Genomic DNA, 26,290 nt, shown 5'->3' with positions numbered 1-26,290 from the left:
GTGACACGGCCCAGCTTGTGTGGGCAATGCTGTAGTGGTAGAACTAGCAGTTTCATGAACAGTTACATTCTATACTCGTACAGAGAAAGACAAGATTTTTTCCTCTTTTTTTGAAAATAGGAAACAAGAATGTTTCTGTTAAAAGGAAACATTTTGATCTGATCCTTCTTCATCTGCTACTTCATGGTAAGAACCATATTGATCGAGTTGCTGGCTGGTGATGGAATTCACTGCATCACTGGAAGCTGGCTTCCACAAAATAAGATTTGACTGATGTACTCCAGCGGAATTATTTTGTGCGGCTATCAGTAACAATGAAATCCTATTCTAATGACAAACGACCTGGAAGATTTAACAAAATCTTTTCAATTATGTTGAAAAAAAGCCAGCCAGATTCTTTGGCACCATAAGTAACAATATTACGCTTTTGATCAAATTGATTACCTCAAGAGAATTACTAAATCTGCATCACAGGACAACTTTTCAAGCCCATGTGTGCCCTCTGTCCGAATGTAATGGATCTTCTCCCTGAAACATAAATTATATTATTGACAAGAGGAGAAAGGAAAAAAAGAAGTAAACATGCCATTATCAATGCATGGACTATGGATAAAGTTATTATTCCTTAGTATTTTGTCAGTTCCTCTTTTTCTCCTTACAAAAACGGCAAACATCCTAACTGCCCTGATTCATTTTCTAATCTCATTAAACAAACTTTTAAAAAAGAATCTATTTATATCACTCCATTTCCTGACCCTAAAGCAAGAGATTTTATATTATATTTTAGAAAACAGAATGATTCCTAGTCCTCTGAGCTCATGTGTAGCACTGTAGCTTATGCCACTGATGGACAGACGTTCCCTTAGTTAAGGCTACAACTCGCACACCAGTTTTCTGTAGTAGTTTCACATAATATCCCTTCCTTTGTCTCTGTCAGTCCTAGCTGGCAAATGACAACTCTAACAAATACTTGATATCAATAGGTCACAGACAGGTTATATAGCATATGTATAAAATTATATACTTTGTCATATAATGAATGCCAGTAAGAGTGGGAAGCATAGGATAGGATTCTATCAGCAGGGTAGGACCATGCAAGATACAGAGCTGCACTCCAGTCTATCACTGTGCTTTTCAAACATTAGAGTATCCAAGAATATTTATTCTAATATCAAGTCAAAGGTTTCTACTTCAAGTCAAGCATGTGCCGTAGGACCTTGCTGGGTGGGGCTACAATGCTTTGCAGAATCAAGCCCTGTAAAAGATGTACATTTTTCTCCTAAGAGTTTGTGCAAGACCAACAAGCCCATATCACAAAGGCTACTGAACAGGCATCAGATGGTAGCTTTGAATCACTCCTGACCTAAGCTATAATCAAAGCAATGACCTGGAGGTGAAGGGCTCAATATCCTGTTACAAATCTTATTACGCACTGGCTAAGCTGTCTAGTCCCTATCACTAGTCAAATTTGTTCTCTGCTCCAAAGGAGATAAAAGCATCATCTGTTCTCTGAGGAATGAGAATTCAAATTACAGCCGTTAAAAAATAATAGTCTGGAATAATTTGATGGTGAAGATAAAAAATTCTCAGTTACAGAAATCTTGAATACTGGAAGCATTTTTCATTCTCATTTTATTTGCATGTTTTCATTCCCCCAGGAAGCAAGCCTAATCCTTACGCCCAAAGAACTCTTTGTCTGGCCCTCATGGGTAAATGACAAGCCAGGAGGGCTATCAGCAGAAAATACACTGAAGAAACTTGAAGGTTCTTCTTCTTCCCTCATTTAGCTCCCCCTCGCCCTCCCCAGCAACCACAGCTGTACTTTTTGCTGCACAGCACATACTAAATGCTTGGGTCAAAGTCTTAGCTGATGCACACTGGCACTGCTAACCGGGACTGACTAACACCAGTTCAGTTTCTAGGCCCAAACAATTAATTTAACCTTTGGAATCACAATGCATTCAAAATTGTACTGGCTTTTGGTTCCATGTTTTCTTTTTTTTTTAAACCTACTAGGTTAAAAACCATAAGAGAGGTGAAGATATAATTTGATTACTTTGGAAAGGACTGTTACTAAGTTATCAGTGAAGAGTGAAGACAAGCAAAACCTCCTTCATAATATTCCTATTTCTTCACAAAATCTACGGTGACTATGTTCATGGTATGGTGAAATCTTGGTTCCACTGAAGTAACTGGGAGCTTTTGCTGTTGACTTCCATTGAGCCACAATTTTACCCCTATCTTCTGAAAAGCAAAGTGGTAATTATAGGTGAAGCCTGGTTATCCACAGATTTTCTGCTATTCAGTAATATTTAGTGTGGATATTAGATTTGTCATTATTTGCCCACAGGTACTTATATTCTTCTTACTTCTTGGGTGGCTGTAGAAAATAAGCATAATAACTGCTTAGGTTCTGGTGGTCCATGCCTACTCTTTAATGGTGACAGTTTTATCTGGGGCCTGAGTTCATCCTTTTTATTACAGCAACTAGAATTTGTTTTTTCCACTACAAAAGTCACTCTCAGAACTTGGTTTCAGCAGTCTGGAAGAAAGACTACCTGAGTGCATGATTTCTGGCCAAGCTGGGCTGACGCTCCTGCAGCATCTCAAAAATGTTGGGTTGGCGTAGAAACGCAACAATCTTGTCATTGTAAGCTGGAAAAGGAAAAAAAAACCACACAGAGGCTTTTCTTTACCATCGAGGGGCCCTTCTGGAGTTCACGATGACTGTGCTGGGGCATGATGACTGCATTGCTAGTGAGGCACAGGGCAATATGAAGCAGTGGATGTGGTTGATGAGTAGTCTTAGAAAGCATCTTTGTGAGCACTGCTTCAAAAAGAAAACACAAAGCTGGCTTACCCAGAGGTAATGTCTCATGATGGTGCTGGTTTCGAATAGCTGTTACGAGACTATTGCCTGGCCTGGCCAGGAGAGTAACTCCTCTGTTCCGTGAGACTTCAGAGGCCTACAACAATGGAGGAAAGGAGGAGAATGAGAAAACTGGACCGTTAGCAGTGCATTAGTCAGTAATCTGATCTTTACTTCTGTGACTTTCAGAATGGTTCATGATGCTGACTGAAGGACAGAAAGCTTGCACAGAAATTATAGCTTTATGCTTCAGCCAGCTTAAAAAAAGACAGGTAATTCCATGCTTCCAAATGGAGGGATGCAATTATCCATAGCTGTTACAACTCTTTTATACTGCCGTGAAGGCAACAGAATCCAGAAGTAAATGCAAGTTAATACAGGGCTTATGGTGATGGAGTTCTCTGGTTCAATAAAATAAAATTTCTATATTATAAAATATCTTGTTGCAGCTTGACTCTGTTTACCTCAAAAATTTTACAGCAATATTAATTTGAAAAAAAGCAACGAAGAACTGCAACATGTTCACTCAGCATTGCTGAAGGGAAATTTAATATTAGAATAACATGGGAAAGATACACCTCTGTAGATGACAGCAAAGAAAAGGACTATATTATCCCAAAGGGGGTGGGGTGTGCCTAACTTGCATTATTAGAAACAGAAGTTGAAGTGTATACACTGAAAAAAGAACATGATCTTAAGAGTAGATAAAAAGAGCAGTAAGAAAGAAATTTATGACTACTACTTACCTGAAGTACTTAATTTAAAGAATGCTGTTGTCCTAAACACTCCGTCTAGTTAAGGGAATCATGTCAGGAAGGGAGATACATTAAATGGTGGGAAAATGCTTAGACAGGAGGATAATAAGAGACATATAATGAGGTCTGGAAATCTATCTTCAGTAAGTCATCATTTGTTGGTAACTGTACGAGGACTTCCACAAGTTTAGGGGAACTCACTTCTCTCATATATATGTTCCTTAAGGATATGGACATAACGAAGCCAACAGAGGTGCGCTGATATAAAATCAGTGCAAGTAAACTCTGTATCAGGACAAGATGCAAGGACAAGATGCATATAAACTCCAATTGCCATTCTACTGGGCTGGCGTCTGCTTCTTTCTCACTGAACAAATTGTAGTACTTGGCAACCACTTCAGGAAAAAATTGCCCATACTCCAGTATTTTAAATGCTCAGAATCCAAGCAAATAGTGCCAATCCATTTTCAGTGCTACAGCCAAATGCCAGGTCTTCCAACTGGATAGAAATGAAAACTGAGAAGCTAAATGTGACTGACATGTTTCCTTGGAACAKGTAAAGTATAAAATGTTTATATGTAACAAGATACCAGTCAATGCACTTGATACTAGTCAATACACAGGTTAAACAATGAAAAATTCTAATGATTCTAATTAAATATACTGTAACTGAAAACACAAAACTGCTGTGAAAGTGCATGGTGAACTTTTTGCTCCATCATGCAATTATGATTTCACCTGCACCCATTTTATATTCATATGTATCTGCTGACTGTAAGAGACTTATGCCAGTGTCAGGGAGAACAGAGTCAAGCCTGCAGTATTTAAAAGACTGAAGTGCTAATCTTGGCCCAACCCTTCTTGCCTTTAAAAACAAGCAGTTTATGACTGAACTTTCAAGGAGGTCATATACAATGTACTAACTGCAACAGCAACTAATGCCACAGGGATTGGTGGAATTTTAACAACATCTACATTTTGGTCAAAAGCTGCACAGGTGCAGTGAAAACCTTGGCTGTGAAACTAGCCGTCCTCCCTCTCAAATAATCTTCATCTAGCCCTGTTAAGCAACAGATTTGAGGTATACCCTTTCTGCTCTCACTGGCTTCCTCTCTAAGTCTTGTCCCAAAGCCTTTGTAGGACACAAGTCCTTTCTGTGCTGTGCTAAAACTTCCCCCTCTCTTTTTGTCTCCTTGTCACATTGTCATGGGCCTACTGGCACTGTGAACTGTAGCTCAGGAACAGGCTTAGGAAGCTCTAATCCTGTGACCCCAGCATCCACTGTGATGGGCAGCATGTGGCCTTTACGGCATCTACTTTGTGCGATGGAAGAAGAATGAAGCTTAGGTGCAAGAGGAACACTATAAGCCATTGCCATAGCGGACATGAAGCCCTTCTGAGAATAGCTGCTTTCTTCTGGACTGTCTTGTGGGCAGCTGAAGACCATGCTCTGGCCCACCTGCATCTGATCAGTTGTGTTAGTGGGTATGCTTGGCATTGCTCTAAGGCACAGTGTGTGCTCAGTTTCTCCACTTCCACTGAGCTCTGAAGATCAGGCGAGGATGTCTTTCCCCAACTCCCTGCAGAATGGGCTTGTGTGCTATTGTGGATGTGGATGATGGGTGAGCTTGTTTTTGAGGGCAGACTCTGACTCATGCTTAACTGACAAAGAAAAACCATGGGCCCTTGTTGCAACCAAAGACTTACTGACCAGAAGACAGGAAGGGGGAAAGGGAGGAGCAACAGAGGAGTTAAACTCCTCTCCCACAAAAATTAGCACTGGCTGGTGTTTCCTTGTCACATGGAAACCACACAGTCCTTCAGTCCAGCTTGGGGCTGAATCCCCACCTCACTCAGGCAATCTGATTTTTTTTTTCTTTTGGTTAGCTTTCCAGTGCTGCAAGGTTATATGCCTGAACATATTCTCCTGAAGCAGGAAAGTCTAAAAGTAAATGTGGATACAGCTCATAAAGGGAGAGGAAGCCTTCACACTCCCCCTCCCTTCTTCCCTCCCCTGGATTAAAAGTTAAAGTCAACTAGAACATAAGCATCCAGTTCTGTCTGCAGCTTAGCAGAATAAATCCCACACACTGTGTAGCGGTGTACTTCTCTTCATCACCATCAGTAGGCATCACTAACACTATGTTTGGATTGTGGTCTTTGCACATTTATGCCTCTAAACAATTTTTCTCTGGCAACACAACACGAAAATTCCCAGATGTCTAATTAASTTCTACTTTGCTAATATTCCTCTTTCCAATATTTTAGCTAATACAGTACAATTGATTGCTCCAATTCACTGTTTAATTACAATTGTCTTGTCTGCATTGACATTCTAATTTAATCATTTAATTTAGATTAGTACATTATTTTCTAATTTAAAAAAAAAGTGACCCTGCTAATGATTTAGTGACCTAACTCATCTAGTACAGGGCAATCTGACAGACAGACAGGGTTTAACAGCTTTGCCATTGATCCTGGGATGTTGCAACCAGAGTGGACAGTACAAACCAACAGCCTTTCAATGACATAATACCCTTTTCTGGGTTTTACATCATTGCTGGATTTGAAAGGTTCCTGCCTGTCTGAGTCCTGCTACTTGCTCATGGTTTTGGTCAGTAAGGAGAGTAAGGAGATTGTACATCCCTGTACCTCTGCATTTCATGCTCTCCAGGGTCTCCTGCCTCTCCATTATGGATGGCTACTTCTTCCTTCTTTTTGTCTTTAAAATCTATACACTGTCATCATACATGGTAACTTCCACTGCAGAAAGGATTTTTCCTAGAGGGAATGGAAAGTGCTCCTCACCGCTTTGTTTACAGCAGTGGCAGAGGGTATTGAAGCACATACTGTCCTTTGCTCTTTAGGTACTGATGCCAGTACAGCTAGCTCAGCTTTTTTTCAAAAATCAGGTAACTAAGAGCAGCATCAATGACTTTTTATCTGTAAGATTAATTCCTTCACTTGAAGAAAAAGAAAGTGTCTACTGAATCATCTGTAGCATTTTTGTCAAATTATTATGTAGTACCATTTAATACCAAGAATCTACACAGATGGACGTCAACAGCTTTAACAGAGGTCCTTCATTTAGGAGAATACTTCAACATAGAGAAGAGCGTAAATATTACAGAATCATTTATGAAATGGATGCTTTCTTTCTTGGAAGAGGGAACTGGAGTACTGTTATATGCACAAATCATTTTTTTAAACACAGTCCACAACACACACATTAAGGGGAAAAAGGGCATTCTGAATTTCTGCTGGGCCTATTAATAATTGGGGTAAGCCTTGAATAAAAGTCCTTTGAAGCAACAGACAGCGTTCTGTAAAAGCTGCATGACTGTTATCTCCATTTTCTACTGAGAACAAATTTTAAATGTCATGAAGAAAACTACTATATTTGAGAAAGTATATTTATATGATCCAATTTCATGAGGGAGACTTAAAAGTATATTTGAAATATGAAAAATGAATTCTTTATTAGTGGTACAGGGGTATTCTATTCAACAACAGAGTTTATATTAGGCAGGAATCAAGGACACATTTTGATGAGCCAAAAGGATTTAGTAGATTCTTGGATGTCACAGAACAGAGAGCAGGAGATCACCATTCCTTAGTTGAACACCACAACCCATTCATTCCCCTGCCTCTACTAGGGGAGCTCAGAAGCTTGTAGGTGACTACAATGGAACCTGCTTTTGCTCAAAATATATCCTCCAGAAAATCACTATTTCTTGATCTGAAAGTATGAAGAAATGGGGACCCAATACTCATGTAAATCATTAGTTCCTATGGTCAACGATTCTCACTGAATTTCAACCCTACCTTCTTTTCAGGTGAACTGACTTGGCTTTCACTTGCAACATTTAGTTCTTGTAACACCTGTCCTCTCCTAGATTAAATAGCCCTTTCTATTCATTTTCTAAGAATTCCAGACATTACTTTTGCTTTTTTATCCACAGTTGAGTACTGAGATCAGTTTCCTAGAACCATAACCACTCCTGCATGTGACTCAGCTCAGGAGCCATCCATGAGCATGTGAGGCTGGAGTATTTCTTTTTACAACTTCAGGCTCATCTGCCTATGATTTTTATCTGCTATTTCCTCAAATGATCATGCAGCGCCACAAAGCCCTTGGGAAGTCCGCACAATGCTCTGGTGAGTCATTTTCACCTGGGTAGGATGTCAGCTGTGTGTGCAAGATGTGTGGGGGTGTTTTGCTTCTCAGCACCCTGGCTCCTTTCTGTGCTCTCACTGACAACTAAAGATGCACTGTTTCATTCTCCTTCATGCTCATTTGGCACCTGTACGTAATGCTCAAGACTGGTGGTTGTCTTTCTTGGTCCTTCATACAATCCTGGTGACAGATTCCAGAGGCCACACCACCTGCTCAGCAAAGAAACCAGCAGGATTGTAGATAGCTGACACATGGCCAGGACAAAGCCTTAAGTGTGTTCATACAAGCATGATTTACAGGACAAAAGCACATCCAAATATGCTTGGAAGAAACAGCATGGAACACATGGCTCTTGATAAACGGGCCAAGTTGCAATGGGTTGAATCTTTTCCTTGCAAATGGTGGGCTTTTAAACAATCATCCAAAGCCTGTGGAAATCAATGGAAGTCCTTCCGGTAGAGCAGCAGATGCTCCCAGAAGGGAAGCTAGTGCCTATGACAAGGGTGCAGAAACTGGTTCCAGCATGGGATACAGCCTGGGCCCTGGGCCCTGGGCCCCATGAGTAGTGAGGGAAAGGTGCCAGCACTGATGGCTGACCTGACAGAAGGCCCCGTTTCACTCCTTGCACTGGGGCCTAGGCTGATTGTGCCAAATCAGTGGACTTGACGAACAATTTGCAATTTCTCCAGAGTCATCACTCAAAAATATTCAACTCTTTTCACTCCCTTTCCTGTAAATGACATTTTGGGTTTATTGCAAATTGTTCTTTGCCAGCCCTACTACCAGCATAAAGTGTATTTTTTATGCTAGGTTTGCTGAGTCACTCAGCAGTGTTTCTGTCCCTGACCAGGTGAATACCTAAGCAAGCCGTGGGCAAACAGGGACCCAAATCTGAATCATCATGAGGGTGATTTTCATATTTGCATCACTTGAATCAGTCACACTAGCAACACTAAACTGTAGGATATTGCCAAAAGGAAGTTGCTAAGTAGAGGGAAGATGTGATGGAAACAGATTCATTAATACACTTCTATCTGTGGTAAATATTTTCCTGTATTTATCCAAGATGGTGAAAACCCATCCAAGCTGCTTATGCCTGGTCTGCCTTTGGTCCTGAAGTACTGACCTCAAACCCTATCCAGCTCCCAATCCCAAGTGCATTTGGCAGTAGGAAGTATTCAAACTGAACCTGCTACAGTGAATTTTAATAATCATTAAAATTTACTCCCTTACAAATCCTTGCCTGTATTAATTTGCTACAGGAACAATCTGACTGCTGGTACTTTTGCCTCCTAAAACAGCAATTGGATTTATGCTTCTGTCATCCTGCCCATGCTGCTCAGTGGTGAAAATCATCCCCGTGAAATATAGGAAAGCTTGTTTAGCCTGACTGGAAGGCTATGGAAGCAAACCTCAACATGCTTTACTATACTTGTAGGGAGCATATCTCTTCAGAGAACAAGGTCACAGTGGGGAATGAAGAAAGACAAGAGGCTGCTGAAGTATCAGGCTATAAAAATAATGAATAACTTGCCTTTACTAAAACAAGGCTAGGATATAAAAAAAGAATCTGAATCAAAAATCTATTTTGTCATAATTTCACTTCAGTTATTTAGCTTTATTGATTTATTATTTTATTCTGAAAAGGGTGAAAATATAAACCTTCATTACCAGCAGGCTCTTAGATAAACCCTTTAGAAAGAAAAGACCCCTCACTTCCTTTGGAAGATAAAAATCCACAAGATAATCTGTTTAAACACTTCAAAATAAGAAGCATCTGTAATTCTACAGAAGATTAATGTCAAAAAGACCTGTAACAATACTATCACTGTTACCTCTCCAGCACTGTAGCTACGAAGTCGCTGAAGATGTTGCCTGTGCGTCAGGTGATTAGGGAGACGACCATTCTGCAGTGGGATCCTGGGATCTATGAAAGTGGTAGCACGACTGTTGTGGTCAACGAAGAAAGACTGTAACACATAAGAAAAATGCTTTTTTTTTGTAAGAAGATAGCCAACACTGTGACAGTAGTGTGGGATTATAAAGTGTAAACCACTGGTGACTGGGTGCCTGAAATCTCCTCTTTAGGCACAATCTGTGGAGGATATTTGCAAAGAACGGGGCTTTTCAGACTAAGCTAGAACAGCTCATGGGAAATACTTGATGCTACAAGGCTAAAAACCATATGTAATGACCACAAGATAAATGTGACAGAAGAGCATAAAATTATCAAGGAACACTGCTTTGATCTATGTGATGGTTCCAGAAGTGACCCAGCAAAGTGTCATGGAGGCAGAGACACTGATCCAAATTCTGCAGTCACGATAGATCTAAAATCTGGCTTAAATTTTTTTCTTAGTCCAACATTGCCCTGGCCTCGTGTGATAGTCCACAGAAAGCTAGAGAGTCACCACTATGATCTGAAACATTTGTTCTTGAAGCTTTTTTCTGCTCTTAAAATAATTTTGCTTGCTGCTTGTGTTTAAACCAAACCATCACCAATTTTGAGTCAAGAAAGAACCCTGAGTGATCACATAGTCTGATGTGTTGTGTAAAACGTGATTAGTTTTGCTGACGCTCTTACCTTGCCCTGTTGGTCAGTTTTGATCTCCCAGCCACGAGGAAGTTCCAGTCTGGTATCAGCAAACATGTTGATAAAATTTACCAGGTCTCTGTTGTGCTGATAGCGCTCAAAATTACGAGCATCTCTACGGATCTTCAGAATCATGTGCTTCAAGCAGGTACTGTTAGTGAAGACTCGATAGGCACTCTATAAGATGGGAAACAAAGGTGAGAAAAATCAGTTCCAATGTCAAAAGAACATACTTGGTTGTTTCATGGGATGTATATCAAAAGAACTGAAGCAAATCCCATTAAAGTCAAGAACAATTTCCATTTCATTTCAATGATTTCAATGACTATTTTATATGAACACCTAGAAGTAAGAAATATATTCTGGAAGCACAAACATCCCACACACTATGCACAGCAAGCTTGCAAACTGCCTCCTACTTCACTGCTAAAAGACAGTCAGCTGAGACACCACTCACTCCCTATGCATGTAGTTGTGTTTATTACATCGCTTTCATAGTCCAAGCAAAACACTGCTTGTGTGACTAGATGATTCCAGAAAGATGGAGGGGCAGCTGTGAAAATGTATGTAGGCTATAATTCAAATCAAGGTGCTTGTGATAGGATTCATCAGCTCTGGAGAACTGCAGTACAGATGTCTACATCTGAGCTTGTCACCTTAGGGTCACTTCATAGAAATAGGACAGAAATGGATAGTTAAAATTTTCTGTCTTGGAAGATATAAATAGTTCCCTGGAATTGCATGTTTTTTTCTGCACTGACTACAAAGCGTGTCAGATGGATATGTTTTCATGAGTCAGATGAACACCATCCTTGGGGCATCCTTGAACACCATCACTGTATCTTACAATGGACATTAACTATACTCTTGCAGGAATATGCACTGATGCAGAGCTGAGTGAGTTTGTGCTGATCTGGTTGCAGAATAGGGGCCAAAATGAGTCATATTTGTTGCCATAGTGTATTCAGTGATACAGTGCCACAAAATACACGTGATGACAATATTTTTTCTTATCTACAGTCTACTCTTTGGACCTTTTACTTTAGGGGAAATGTTCCTCAAGACAGGGCATAAAACTTTTAAAAAATCTGCGCCCCTTATGAGCTTTTTACTGAAGAGAAAACAAGTGCATTGGTTCTACTGGTCAGCCCAAAGAATTTAATTAATCACTAGAGCTTTGGTTACACTATACAAAGCATTTCAGGCAGTCTCTGTCTTCTGGAGCACTAAGGGGTCACTGAAGGACTTGACTCCAGGGAAGTTAGCTCCAGTGTGTATACCTGTCCAGAGAATCTGACCTAACAACTTTGAATTCTCAATTTGTGTGTATTTTTAATCCATTCTAACCAGTATAATGCAAGAAAACATTTACAAGTATTATTTTTATTACATAAGGATCTATACTGGGGTAGTATTGAAAAGAGAATACCCCTTGCAGCAGAGGGTCCCTAACTATGATAAGTACTGGTAAATGTTGTGAAGAGATGTGATCTCTGCCTTGAAGATATAACCTAAGTTATAACCTAGGAAAGCTCCATGGTCACAAATTGCTGAGGTCCTAGTCTACTCCATAACAGAAGTTATATTTTGATCTAATGTTTGATCAATGACTGAATATCTCTTAGCTGCACTGAGGAAACCAAAAATGTAATGTAGTTTTAGCCCTCCATGGAAATAAATTATCTGCAGAATGACAGCTTTTTCATTTTAATTCTAACTGCTGGATAATATTTTCCATTCTCAACTTCATTGGCATAATTAATAGCTCTAAATTTTAATAGGAGCTTGTGGTTAAAATATTACAACCATGTTAAGCCAAAAGTAATGTGGGCCATTATTTCTGTACAAGTGGCATCTGTATGAGTATTTGACAGATGTTTCAACAGATTCTGGCTCCCATGTCAGAGACAACTTTATAAGTTTGAACTGAAAGACTCTTTTGGCTTTTTCTATTTTAGTGAGAAATGAAGCTGGGATTCAGCCTCTTGTGAGCTGTTTGTGTACCACTATGGAATCAGTTGCTCATTTCTCCAACAACTATGCCAAATGAAAATGATATTGTTTCTAGCTATAAATCATGATATATCACTCTGTCAATGGAAGACATTAGGTGCACTCCATAACCTACTTCAGCTGAAGTCAGATGAGTTAATATATCCCTTCCTCTGCAAGGTTTCAGAGGCAAAAATCTCTGGCAGAGAATTGGAGATGAACAGCTGGCATCAACCTGCACAGTATCAGAGCCAGAATAGGATGTCTGTCTTTAGTGAAAGACCTGTGCTGAGACAATTCTTAAAGTTTTAATTTCTTTTCCTTTCAAAAAGAAAGCCTATTCTATCCAGGAAAGGAGGATTTTCCAAAGATTCAGAAGTCATGTGTGTATGCCTAGCTGAACTACCTCCAAGACGCAGAAAACTAGGACTGAAACCTGGTAGCTACATCTCCCTGTGAGATTTCCCTAACTGCTGTCTTCTGATTGATCTACCATTAAACTTTTTCTAGTGCACATGAGGTTTGCAAGAAGACATGCGGATTTGTTGCATTTATAGAAAAAGAAATCTATATTTTTGAAGATTCATTTTGATTCTTGTTTTTTCCAAAATAGTTACACTGACTCAAACGAGTATTGCCTTCACTGCATGACGGATTATGGCCACCTGTTTCTTGGGAGTGTGAACTGCAGGAGTCAATAATAAGTTTGCCCTCTCTCTATTTTCCTGAGATTTGGTAGCATCTGAATAAGATTTCTCAAGAACATGGCTCCAAAGGCAATAACATCAAATCTTGCAGCAAAAGAAAACAGAATCAACCAAGCACAAACCAAGGTTTCCTGCATATTCTGGAGGGATAATATTAATGAGGCAAGAGCTTCTGCTATGCCAGGGAATTACTAGTATGAAGCAGAATCTCAGCAAAAGTTTCTTTGGAGCAGCCCGCCTGTGCCATGCTCAACCTCATCTGGTGCTCAGAAAGGACAACTGAGCCCTGAGTCAGGCAATTTAAATTCACTGTTCATTCTCACAGAAGGCCTGGGGCTCAGCCTTTGAACTCAGAAAGCAGTAGTGTGAGAGAGCAAATCATAATTACTCACATAGTTTGCATGCAGCACAGTGAAGAACTCAGGATTGGTGATGAACTTTACAGCTGGAGACTGCAGCAACAATGTGATTTTTTGAGAATTCACAGGAGAAAGGGAACCTTCCCTCCTAATTTCTGGGGGGGGGGGGGAAACAAAGCAAAATCTTATTAACATAGCAGACAACGCAGTCTATTATTTAACTTTTATTGTGTGGCCACAGAAGCAACTGTATAAGAATGTCACCACCCTGCCCAATGCACCTTTGTGTTTTCAAGACAAAACTGCTGGCAAAATAGCAGATGTTCTCCTTATGGTAAATGCTGCAGAGCTAAGAGTGGCAGGGCAGGACCTGGATGTTTTCCTGCACTGCATATTATAAAACTCTGGGTCATATCCACTGCCGTTTGCATTGACGCTGCATGTCAATGTGACCACAACAGTTTTTACCAGCTGAGGGCTTGTTTCAATATTGTTAGTCAAATCCTGAGCGTGGTTCTCCCCATGGTTGATTTCAGAGGATAGAGCTGATTTCCAAACCAGTCCGAGGGGTTCACCAGCACAAAGCATTTGGTAGCAAGGCAGGGTTAAGGAAGTCCGCTGCTCAGCTACTCACTTCCATGTTGGTGATGCAAAGCATCATGCAGTGACATGACTGTTTGCAAGTCCATGGTTTTGGGGACTTACGTGATAAGAAGAAAAAAAACAGATGCAAAGGGATTATTTTTAATCTGTATCAATTCAAGAATCTTTCTGTCAACAAGCTGATGCAGAAGCACAGGAGCAGAACTGAATATTTGAGAATGAGATCTCTGCAGAGGTGGGAATTTCTTAACCTCCACTAAATGCTTTCCTTCTTAGAATTATGGCTTGAGTGTGCAGTCCTGGTATTTTCTAACACAAGCCAACTTTCATTTGCAGTCCAAAGAAACTGAATTTAGACATCATCAAGAGAATAAATATAGATTCCTTTTTTTTTCTTATCAACTTTTTTTTTTTTTTTACTCTAGACACATCATATTATTCCATCCACTTAAGACTGAAGGCCAGATCCATTGCTGGAGTTAAACTGATTTACACTGGCTTAGAATGTAAATAAATGTGCATAAATGGTATTCCTTCTGATATTTTCCTTTTAAATTTTCCTTTTAAATTTTCTTTTAAATTGAAAGGCAAATGTATCATACTGCAGTCTTCTCTTATTCTAGTGTGATTTGCATCTCCCCTTAATCTTTTAATTCTTGGCATTATATACAATATTGACTTTTTCTCCTAAAAAAGAAAATAATAAGTATAGCAAGGGCCATTTACTAATTACTTAAGATCACATATAGTATAGTATACTCATTAGCTCTTTGGGGTTAAAATAAAAAAGGGATTGTTACATAATAAACTGACCTAAATACTTACTGGTAGCAATTCCTATTAAATTACTTTCTTATTACGTAGGTTATGATAGTAAATGATGTAACTGATGTAATACATTACTTGTAATATAAATAATAATAATAATAATACGTGTAAGAATACTTGGGCTCTGTTTCCAGAATTTTTAAGAAAATTTAAGTATGACTACCACCAAGAAGAGTGGAACAGCTCTCTGCCCATCCTGTCCTGCTCCTAGGTACACGTTCTCCTCTTCTCCTTTGTACTGTCACTAGTTCTTGTCTGGTCATGTAAAGAGCCAGATAAGAGAATCTGGCTGTAAACTGCAGTAGCCACAAGACAAAAGGTTTATTTTCAGCCAGATCTGTTCTCTGCTCTGCTATAGCATGTTGTCATACGAGTTAGTGATGAGCAAAGAGACAGCTGTGCCTCCTTCAGTGGCAGCCCACACTTGGATCAGCTCATAGCTACCACAAAACTGCAGCCTTAAAAATACAAGTATTCCATACTTGATGCCAGGGCCACTGCAGGTGCGACCACATGGGCAAATGCTGCAGTGAAAAAGCCATGCCCAGGGAGAACAAACTGTCCTTAGAAGGCAAGCCCCCGAGATCAAAATCACACTGCAGTAAAAATAAAACAGTGAAGGTTTTGCAACAGCTGAGCTGAAAAAAATTGGTGCGTTCTCTATTTTCATTTCAAATAACCCTTTACTAAAGTAAAAATACTTTGTCTGTGTTAGTAGTTGTTAAAAATACTGAGGCCTTTTGTATCTGGCTTTGTAACTGTAGCTTCAGGGTTACACCTCTTTCAAGTAGCTTCTGCACCATGCTATAATGAAGTTCCAGTCCTCAGCAGAAATGCAGAGTTCCCCAGAACCAAATACCATCGTTCAGTGGTGCCAAACATGCCACTGAATGGCTTTTTTCCCCATACCTGAGCTTGGCTGGGAAGGCTCTGCCTCAGAGTCACTTCCTCCTCCAGTGGGAACTCTTTCCACTCTGTTGTTAACTACAGCATCATCCTCAGTCCGCTCTGTTGCAATAGTTCGCTGGATATTTTGGTATCTGCATATTTTCAGAGAAAGGAACAATGTACTTTAGTTAACAGAAGAACTTTCTGGTGCTTTCTACCTTAACAATGAAAATTGTTTTTGAACAATTCCATACTTATATCTGCAGCACGCAACATAATAAGAATATGCCTGACTCTTTTCTTCTTCAGCTGATGCAGCTTTTCGCACCCGGACCAACCATTACATTGCAAATGAGGCATTTTGCACTGATTAACAAACGGCTGCAACAGAGAGTGCAAGGCAAGAAGAGTCAAAGGTCAAATCTACACCGGTATTTAAGACTACCAGTTCCTATTAGGCTTCCATTTCAATCATTTGGACGTCTGGCACCTAAAAATATCGATGGATCATGGGTCCCCCTCTCAATTAGTCTTACGGTAACATAACCAATCAAGTAAGGATCAATCCTGTGATGCACTGAGTACCCTTCAGTCTTGCTTATTACAATATTGGATGCACATGTCAACCCTAAAAAGGCAAAGGCTATTATGAGTGCTGACAGTGTGTTTATCATGACACTGCATAGCCACCGATTGAGAATACTTCCATTGTGCTAGGTGATGTGGCACCCAGACTAGCAGGTAGTGTAAGCTAAAAGAGCTTACAGTCTAATTGATACGACACATACAGAAAAGGAGAATAGGATGTAACACATGAGCTGAGTGAACCGGGTGAGGATGCAAGTGTTATGCTATTTCTGGAAATTAGTGGGATGGGGTATTTAGCTTGAGTTGGGTGATATCTAGTTGCAGAGCAAGGAAAAAGAAACAATATAGAGATAAGCAAACAGCTGTGAGGAGGACAGAAATAAATGCTGAACTAAAACCTGCAAGTAGCTTTAAAACTCTATAATGTCATTTGCATATTAATTATGGAACTAATTTCCATATTAATTGATGACAACAGGACTAATCATGGCCTTAGAAAAGAGCTCAATCTTAAACACTCTACCAGATCAGGATCAAAGTATCTACAAGGCTGTGGGAATAACCTGGAATGTTTCAAATAGGCACTACAAAAAACAAATTCTAGTTAACATGTTCACCCACATAAACAGATGAATAAGATGGGAAATCAAGATTCTTTGGTTTTACTAGCAACCTATGAATATAACAAGTCTTTTTACATATTGAAAGATAAAAACATAGAGAGAGAGAGTGAGAAAGAAAAGAAGGAAAGAAAAAGAGAAGAGAAAGGAAAGAAAGAAAAAAGAAGGAAAGAGAAAAAGAAGGAAAGAGAGAGAAAAAGAAGGAAAGAAAGAAAAGAAAGAAGGAAAGAAAAAAAGGAAAGAGGGAAAGAAAGGAAAAAGGCTCTCTTAATTATTTTAATTAGCTTTAACTCCACCCTGATATTTTTAATCCTTATTTCTGGATTGCATTCCTATACTGATATAAACTGGGATAGCTCTACTGGCTGCATTTAATCTGATCCAGCATTATTTGTCTCTCATTTTAATGACTTACACTTTCTTTTCTTTCATCAGCTCATCTTCTGACTTCTACATTTTCCTTTCTTCCTCTCTCWCTCTGTTTGTTAATGTGTACTTTATTCCAAATTAGGAGTTGGTCAGGAATGAGTTCCTCAAAGTGACATGGGATCATTAAAGACAAGCAGTTACAATTTAGCTTTTATATATCTCTCAACTGACAGCAATGTCAATAGTTCACTCCAACCTGACCTCGGGCAGAGGGGTTGGAGATAATTAAGAAAAATAACTAAAGTTTTAAGAGATATATGCTAAACTTACAGAGTACAATGTATTTTCCCCCAGTAATCAAAGTCATTTAAAGCTACATTTAATATATGCTTTGATAGCTCAATAAACAGCATTTTTAGAAGATTTTTTAAAAAGACTGGGCGTTTTGTTTTTAAGTAAACAGGTAAAATTCAAAAAGCAGATTTCACAACAGCATAAATTTACCTCAGCTGTTCTGCCCCTCTGTTTTAGACCCATGTTTTACATTTTTATTCACTTGACTGCAGGCTAATTGAATGAACTTTCCATTCCAATACTGGAAGAGTTTTACGACACCAATAGCAGGGGGAAAAAAAAGGAGTTCATATATTCAAGGGATATAAGCAGCACATAGAAAAAAAAAAAACAACTGTAGCTTCAATTTAATTAGATGGCAGAAAATCCCTACTGGCAAATTTTAAACAGTAACGTTAGCTGTATGCCAACAAAAGGCTACTTTTTTTTTTTTTTTTGGTCTCAATATTATAAAATTTTCTTATATAAATACTACAAAAAGACAAAATAATTGGAGAAAACATTGAAAAGGTAAAAGCTATGGGAATGCCTCTGGAAATTTCAGTCTCCTTTCAAAGTGATTTGTCAAAGAAATAGAGGTTTAGAAATATCACACAGAGGCTGTCTTAACCATATGATTATAATTTGCTATTTATTACTGCTTAAAATAATGCAAGGACAAGTCTAGCTGCACATGCACATATGCTGTATAGGATCTTCCCAACAGAGTTTGAACAGCAATGGCTGTTATCTACTTTGCTAACAAGCAAGCAAGTTCAGGTAATGCTGTAGAAAATGAGCAAGGCTCTTTAAAATAAAAAGTAGGGATGTTTCTTTGGAGCTTGCCCAAAGCCTGGATTTCAATTTTGCATTCCCTGTATCCCCGAATGGCCAGTACAGCTAATAGGAAGCTTTGAGTACAGAAGTAAAGCGGGACTAGGCTCTTGGATTTGAACAATCACAGCTATGAGGTTTTTTCAAGATGAATTTCCAAAGCTTTGTGGTTTTGGCTGGGCTGGAAATACCAAGCTCTCTTGTAATATTTTGGTCTTTCCATTCCCTTCCCCGTATGAAACCAGGAAGCTGAAAARTGAGTAGATTGGTTTAAAAAGAAAAGTGGCCAAGTTTTTTCAAATTGCCAAGAGGATTTGAGTCCCATTTTGTTTGAGCTTGGAGCAAAAGTTCAGGCTGCTGTTAAGTCTATCAGCAAGGTCTGTGTTTGCTACTGCTTTGTCTAAAATGATTTTCTGGTGTGTCTGCTGAAGAAGATTGTTTCAAAGAATGAAGCTTGAAATACAACAGAAGAGTATTTGTAAAATGAATGCTTAAACAAAGCCTGATCCTCTGTAGTGCTTTTCAATAACTATTCTGGAAAAGTTGTTTTCCTCATAAGCCCCAAATCTGGAGAACTTGAAATATCTGAAATCAGCTTTAGGACAATGACAAATTTTAAATTTATAAAAATCAGGCTGAAAATACAGAAATGGCTTTCCACTTCAGAAATACTCAGGTTGGTTGAAATCATTGCAATGTTCTGTACAAATCTTTCAGTGGATTCTTAAGAAATGTTTCTATTCAACTACCCAAACTTGGCAACAATAGGAGACATCCCATTTCCATCTGAACATGAGGAAATACTTTTTCACTGTGAGGGTGACAGCGCACTGGAACAGGTTGCCCAGAGAGGTTGTGGAGTCTCCTTCTCTGGAGATATTCAAAACATGCCTGGATGCAATCCTGTGCAATGTGCTCTAGGTGACCCTGCTTGAGCAGGGGGGTTGGACTAGATGATCTCCAGAGGTCCCTTCCAACCTCAACCATTCTGTGATTCTGTGATTCTGTGATCCCTATTCTAAAAAAAGTATTTTTTGATTTTAATTTTAGAAGCTCTTTGGCAGAGAATACAGAATCATCATTTATTTTCCATCTGTCCCAAGAAGCCACAGCAGTCCACATTTATTAATTTATAAAGTGTTTAGTTTCTACTGTGGCTTAGGTGAGGTGAGCTATGCCACTGCTGAACATCTCCTGTGCTTCTCACTCTGTAACTGGATATCTGAATACTAAAAATATCAAGAGATAGAAAAAACATCATATCAACAGTCAATTCTCAAACCAAACCAGTGATAAACGAGTCATATTCAAAAAAGCTAGGCAGTCTACATGAAAATATAGAAGAATAAAGTTTGAATCAAGGAGGTCACAAAGGCAATGCCTACCCTGCTGTTTCTGCTGAGATCTGAGATAGCTGGTTTACTGATTAACCCGTGTCAGCTAACAGAATGGTAAGTTCCTATGCAGACACTCACAAACATTTATTAGTGGCTGTGTTGGGCTTGCATGAGAGTTCAACCTCAAAAAAAAAAAACAAAAAAAAACCAAAAAAACCCCTAAGCTCTGAATTACATCCACAACAGAGCTTTCTGTGTCAGATAACTTGCTTAAGTGGCAATCAAATTGTGAAGTTTTGACATGACCCAAACCTTTCTTAAAGATAAACCCTAAATAGCAGAGAAGAACCATGTAAATCCCTTCAAAGAGTCTACTAGAAATATCCACTTTTCTTTGTTTCTTTAATGTTAACATGGCAGGTTGACACATTCTGAGAAAAGCTATAATGGAAACAAATACTGAGCAGGTTCTTTCACCTCTACAAGAAATAATACATGGTGTGAAATACCATCCAGAACAATGAATTTGGAAAAAAAAAAAAAAAAGAAAAAGAAAGAAAATCTTCAAGTGTGTGTTGATGGTGTCAACTTACTGTGCGCAATAATCACTTCCAGAAGGCTGTTTGCTCTCAAAAAGTTACATAACTTTCTAGTCAATGTCATTCAGGACTCAGTTCTCCTTACAAAGGATGTAGTAACTCCCAAACTATTCTGCACCATGGAAAGAATACTCTGAAACTCTGTACCCTTCTCTTAGCTCCTGATCTTTCTTTTAATACAGAGAAAAAAACCCAAACTTCTGTGGCATTTTACATACTATGATTAGAATATAATTTCAGTCTTCCTTGTCTAGAAAAGAAACCATATCATTACAGTAAGCAGGGAATAAAAACAAAACAAAACAAAACCTTTTCTCAAGTAAAAAGGGAGGATTTTTGCCCAGCTGTTTATTTTTTCTCTTTCGTCCTAAATCCAGTCTGAAAAACAACCATGAGTAGGAAATGATAAACAAATGTATGTGTGGAGTAGTCAAACTAAGTGGAAAATGCATGCCATGTTAGAGATATCTGAGCTAGCTCTGAACAAACTGACAGATTTACAGGGCCCAGTGCAACACTAAGCAGGTCCGTCTAGGTCTAGAAGGTTTACAGTCCTGTTAGTTCAGTACTCTGCCCTGGAAAAGGAGACAGGTCTTTCAGCGGGCCAGATTTGCTTGGGTAATGTCACACTGATATGGCAACACTATTTCAATACAATTCAGCTCAGAAATCTCTGCAGATACTGCACTGTGGTGCTGGAGGCCGACCCATAGATGCTACTCTTAGAGCTGAATAGCAAAAACGACTTCATCCCTTCTCTTCTGGGAGTCATTTCAAAAAGGTTTTCCAAAAGCCTCTTCTTGATGTTTGAAATGCTTTGCAACATCTCCCACTCAACAACCCTCCTCGTGGGCAAGTCTGGGTACAGAATGCTCACAGCAGGCAGCAAGGTAGAGAGTGATCAGCAGCCAGGACAGGAACAGGTAGGTTGGACGAGGGGAAAAGATAAATCCTTAAGGAGCAGATACTATGCGATAGGGAAGGAAGGAAGCCACTGGGGCCATGAGGAAAAGGGGGAGCATGAATCTCTAGGGAATATAGGGTGCAACTACTCACCGCCGATTTAGCTGCTCCATTTGCTGGACAGAGCCAGACCTGTGGATTCCATCTGGCGTTGCCGCGGCTGTGGGACGCTGCCACGTTGTGGTTCGGTTGATGTGATCGACGTAGAACACCCTGCCGTGGCTGTCTATCCGAGCTTCCCAATCTAGGGTTACAAAAAGAGGAAGATGATGCAATCAGTATGATGCCTTCCCTAAAGCCTAAATGCTGGAGATACATATACACACACATACATATACACAGACAGTGGATAAACATACATGAGATAAATACTACATATGTGTGTATATGTATGTAATATATATTATAATGTGTATATATTCAAACTGAAATGCTATGTGCATGTCTACATATATGTATATGCAGTATATTCATATACATAAATATTACTTCACTCACAGCACATAGGCAGTCTATGGAATTCACTACTGTAGACTATGAAAAACAAGTGACACAGTGGCTCTACTTTTAAAGGGCTGGATAATTTTACAATCAGTTATACTTGTTGGCTGGATTTATTGCAGGTCAGGGTAGCCATATAGAACAGGCCCTTAGCAGAGAAAGATTAAATCTCAGCTAATGTTTCAAATCCCATGTTTTCTTTTTTGTTGTGTTTCAGAATAAACATGTTTCATTTCTCTTTTCTTTTATAAAGTGGCTCAGAAGGATACCATATAGAAATTAAAGGCTCCCCACCTAAAACCGATCACAGCCTGGTTGGGCATATTTTTAGAAATCTCTACAAATACAAACAGATGAGTGTCATAAACCTATTGCTCTGATGAATGCCAACTAGGCGGAGAGTTTGCAGCATAATATTGAGCCTTCTATCATTACTATCTCCTGTCAATGTTAGTCTAAGTTGTCCCATGAATGAAAATTAAAAGTTCTTGTATATCTGAAAATATGAAAGTGTGGAAAATGATGATTAAAAGCATGAAAAGCACTGAAAATGTTGATAGAAGAGTTTGTAACAGGAAATTCAGAAGTGAATTAGAAAACTAAGCCATACATTGAACTGCTTGGAATGGATAGCGTGATATAAATTTGACTTGCTAACTTCATATTTCCACATGATTCACCAGCTGATGACATATCTATGCAAATATATGCACATACTTGCTACATATATTATATACAAACCACCACCCACATTCACACACAAATGCACATATAGTAATTACTTTGGGGGGCTCACACTCCCTCTTCTCCCCATACCCTTACTATGACTCCCTCCTCCCTAGTTGAGGTGGGGATGAGTCTACTCCTTCTTCCATGGCTTTTTATGAACAAATTTAGGATCAACTGGGTTTCATTCTTTTTATCCCCTACCCTCTAAGAGTAGGATTGAAGTTGTGCCTCTCCCTGCTGTGTCTGGAAACCAATTCTCAGCTACTAGTTCCCCTCCCCTGAATACTGGCCCTGTCTGAATTCAGTTCCCACACCTGGACTGGTCCCACCCAAGTGTAGGCTGTCTTAAGTCTATGACTGGTTGCTCCTAGCATGTTAATCTCAGGAACCTGAAAACATGGACTTTGGGAGTCCTCAGAGGAATCTTCTGTAAGATTAAAACAACAGGGAGCCACATACACATGCATTATTTCTTTAAAGCTGACTGTAAATACCTCTGTATTTACAGGTGCAAAACATACACTCATACCACAGGTGTATACATACACATGCACACACACAGAGTCTCTCTCACTGTGAACATCACTATATAATCTTAAGGAGAGGGCTCCCTGTTACTCCCACTGGGTTAGGTTTCCCAAGGATGTTGTAGGTGTTTCAAGAACAAGAACACGGCTTAGTGAAAACGATGCCTGAAACATAAGACAGTGAAAAAGGGCACAGCAAGTACAATAGATGCACACTGAAGGAAGTCAGACTGACACCTTTTGATATGCAAGCCAGGCTGAAGGCCAGAACCTTGCTGAGCATACTATCACTGGCAGCAGGTGTGCCAGCTCAGATGGGGAATGGTCCTTCTGGAGCCATGCATCATTTGCAACATCAGCAATACAGAAATAACCTTGGCCAGATCAAAGGTGACATGTTGTACCATAACATCACTAAGAAGAGCTTCATTTTCCTTACTGCTGTCTGGCAAAGGCCAAATACTTGACCTCACACCACACTGTAGTATCATGCAACAAGATGAGAATAATAAAGCTCAGTGGATAATTAGAGACTTGTAGGCAATTATTAGACCCACATTCCAGCCAGCCTACAGAAGACATCAATTAATACTGGTCATATTGGTCTGTAGCTTGCTGATGGACATTCAGTAAGAATAACGCTACCTGATTACACAGTAAAACAAGTGCTTCTCATAACCCAACCCTATGCAATAGTGGCTTAAGAGTGTATCTCTAATTAAACATAACTCAGAGCTCCTAAGTTTAATGCTCAGAAAGCTAGGAGTGCTAAACCTGTCCAGAGCTTGGAGGTCACAGTGAAAACAGCAGGTCTGGATGGTGCTGCATCGCAATTTTTGGAAGACTCTCTCTGCTGGATGTATTGCTTATGTGTATACATGTGAAATTGTGGGCTGACACTCGCATTGTCATACTAAAATATTAGGAACTATGTGTCACATGGCTTCTGGAGAATTTGCTGCAGTCCTGCATGAGTACTGCTCCTTGCAACTGCATTTCTGATCAGCTGAATAGTTATCAGCTTCTTTTGGTCAGCTGGGAAGGCTGTCAGAAGGTGGCAGGTGCTGATACTTCTGTTGTATGTATGCCTAACTATGCTGTACTTTCTGCCTTCACACAAGACAACCAGTAAGTCATGGAAGTCACTGAAGCTACATACGATACCAGATTTGCAGACGGATGGATGCCTGCACAGAGAGTTGAACAGGCTGACAGGTGAACTGACAGACAGGACTCTGATTTGGAGCTGTGCTAAAGTTCCTTCAAGCTACTCCAGGGGCATAAATGATCTAGGAAGCAGTCAAATCTCCTCTGGGTTTTTTGTTACTTTGTTTTTTTCAGGCAAATAAAACTGTGACTACCACACAAACTAACCTCCATCTAGCCTTCACAGTAGGAGCACACTGGACCACAGGCTGGGGACAGGACAGTATGGGGTTCTGTACTTCAGTGATCCCCCTCTATCAACCAATTCATATTTCACAGCAGCCTCTGAAACTGCTCTTATTTATACCAGAAGACACAATATTTCCTGGCAGGCCCAGAATCCTGGAGGGGCAAAATAAACATGCTTGCTTTCCCTTTTCAAGCTCAGTCACACCTTCGGCATAAAGCAGCTCTGACCTGGGCACGTGTATTTTTCTTGGCTTCAGTTCTGTAGGGTTTCCAGCAGTATTAGCAAATACATGCATAATAAGAGGTGACTATTAAGGCCGTCATGAGGCCATACAAACTCTGCAAATCTTCTGTCAATCTCAAATGTGCCTTAACTTTCAAACTGGTCATTACGGCATTCCTACATAAATAATAAATCTGCTCTACCTTATGTTGCCAAATAAACTTGTCTGAAATTAAATTTCCTCCCTGGAACCAACTGTTGTGGAGTTATGATGAAACAAAGTTATTTGGAAGACTTATTCAAAAGAGAAGAAAAGACTGTCCAGTGGATTCTCCAGGACAGAGGTAAAACTAGCCAACATTGGTAATGTTTTGGTAATGGTAAACTATCTTCAACCCTACTTCCAGATAGAAGCTAATGCTGCATGTGAGACACAAGCCAGCTGATCATGTAACTCAGATTTAAAATATAAAGTGTCTTCCTCTCACGCAATTCAAGAATTATTTATCTATGGATTAAGCGGCATTAAAGGCACTGAGATGGTGATACTGAATGCTAGAAAAAGAAAAATTTCTAGATTGAGGCAATATTTTTCATTTTGAAATTACTTTAAAATTTCATTGACAGTTTGGGGAAGTGCCTTCCTAGGTGATATTATCTAATTCAGCTTTTTTTCCCCAAAAAAGTTATTCCTATTCCTATTCCTATTAAAATCAATATATTTAAGTCCATAGTCTCAATCTTTATTGCAAATACAACGTTATATGCAAATGCTCAAATACAAAGGCATATCACTTCACTACTGTATTGTTGTACTTTGGATTTAATGTCCTCATACCCTATCATGATAGCCTTTGCGAAAACCAGTGGTAGAAATACTTGCCTTTTGAGGATGATAATCAGAAAGAGGCAAAATGTATTAAATTGGTAACAGCAGAAAATGGGACACAGATTCACAGCATGTTTTTTTTTCACCTGAACTGCTGTCAGTGTCCTCTCATTAAGTCATCTAATTGGGAACGTGCCCTATTCACAAAGTGTTGAGGTAAGAGTGGGAAGAAGAGAAATATTTGCCTGTTACAGAGTTAACCGTTCCCATTTCATCATTCACTGGCAAGCCACAGTGGGACTCTAACAAGACTTCATTGGGCTAAAGGCATTTGAATCATTCATTGCTACTGTGTAGCTGACGCCAGCATCGAGGCTATTTTCAGTTTAGGGAATACCGAGAGCATGGTTGGTAAATGATGAATTATTTGTCAAGGGCAGCATGTGGAAAATAAGTGTGTTCCCTACTTAGGCTTTGAAGAAAATAAAGTGCTTTGTTTATACGCCTGGTTGTTTTTCTGAGGCACTGAACATTTTAGGTTGTTAAATCATGTGCTGAAGTTGAAAGGTGATCCCAAATGTTGCAGGGCATAGAGTGCACTCTGCTGGGCATTTCATGCTAATGCAAAAAGCAGGGTAATCATCCAGGATTATACAAGGGAAAGTCTCTAGC

The 26,290-nt window shown here is 39.4% G+C and overlaps 1 protein-coding gene across 1 annotated transcript in view; it reads right to left on the bottom strand.

The window, feature by feature from the left end:
* HECW1 (HECT, C2 and WW domain containing E3 ubiquitin protein ligase 1) overlaps positions 1–26,290 on the bottom strand; it is a 269,616-nt gene that overhangs the window by 42,661 nt on the left and 200,665 nt on the right. Inside the window, exons 11-18 of the mRNA XM_026075287.1 lie at positions 21,508–21,658; positions 15,793–15,923; positions 13,486–13,607; positions 10,386–10,571; positions 9,637–9,771; positions 2,861–2,966; positions 2,559–2,655; positions 445–528 (exon numbers count right to left, since the gene is read on the bottom strand). Of these exons, the coding sequence (XP_025931072.1) occupies positions 445–528; positions 2,559–2,655; positions 2,861–2,966; positions 9,637–9,771; positions 10,386–10,571; positions 13,486–13,607; positions 15,793–15,923; positions 21,508–21,658 (1,012 nt within the window). The remainder of the gene's footprint in view (positions 1–444; positions 529–2,558; positions 2,656–2,860; positions 2,967–9,636; positions 9,772–10,385; positions 10,572–13,485; positions 13,608–15,792; positions 15,924–21,507; positions 21,659–26,290) is intronic.

The sequence above is a fragment of the Apteryx rowi genome, unplaced genomic scaffold (assembly GCF_003343035.1).
Source record: "Apteryx rowi isolate R43461 unplaced genomic scaffold, aptRow1 scaffold_400, whole genome shotgun sequence".
In the NCBI taxonomy this organism is placed as follows: Eukaryota; Metazoa; Chordata; class Aves; order Apterygiformes; family Apterygidae; genus Apteryx; species Apteryx rowi.
The sequence above is the reverse complement of the archived record's forward strand: the minus strand, read 5'-3'. Positions and strand labels throughout refer to the sequence as shown.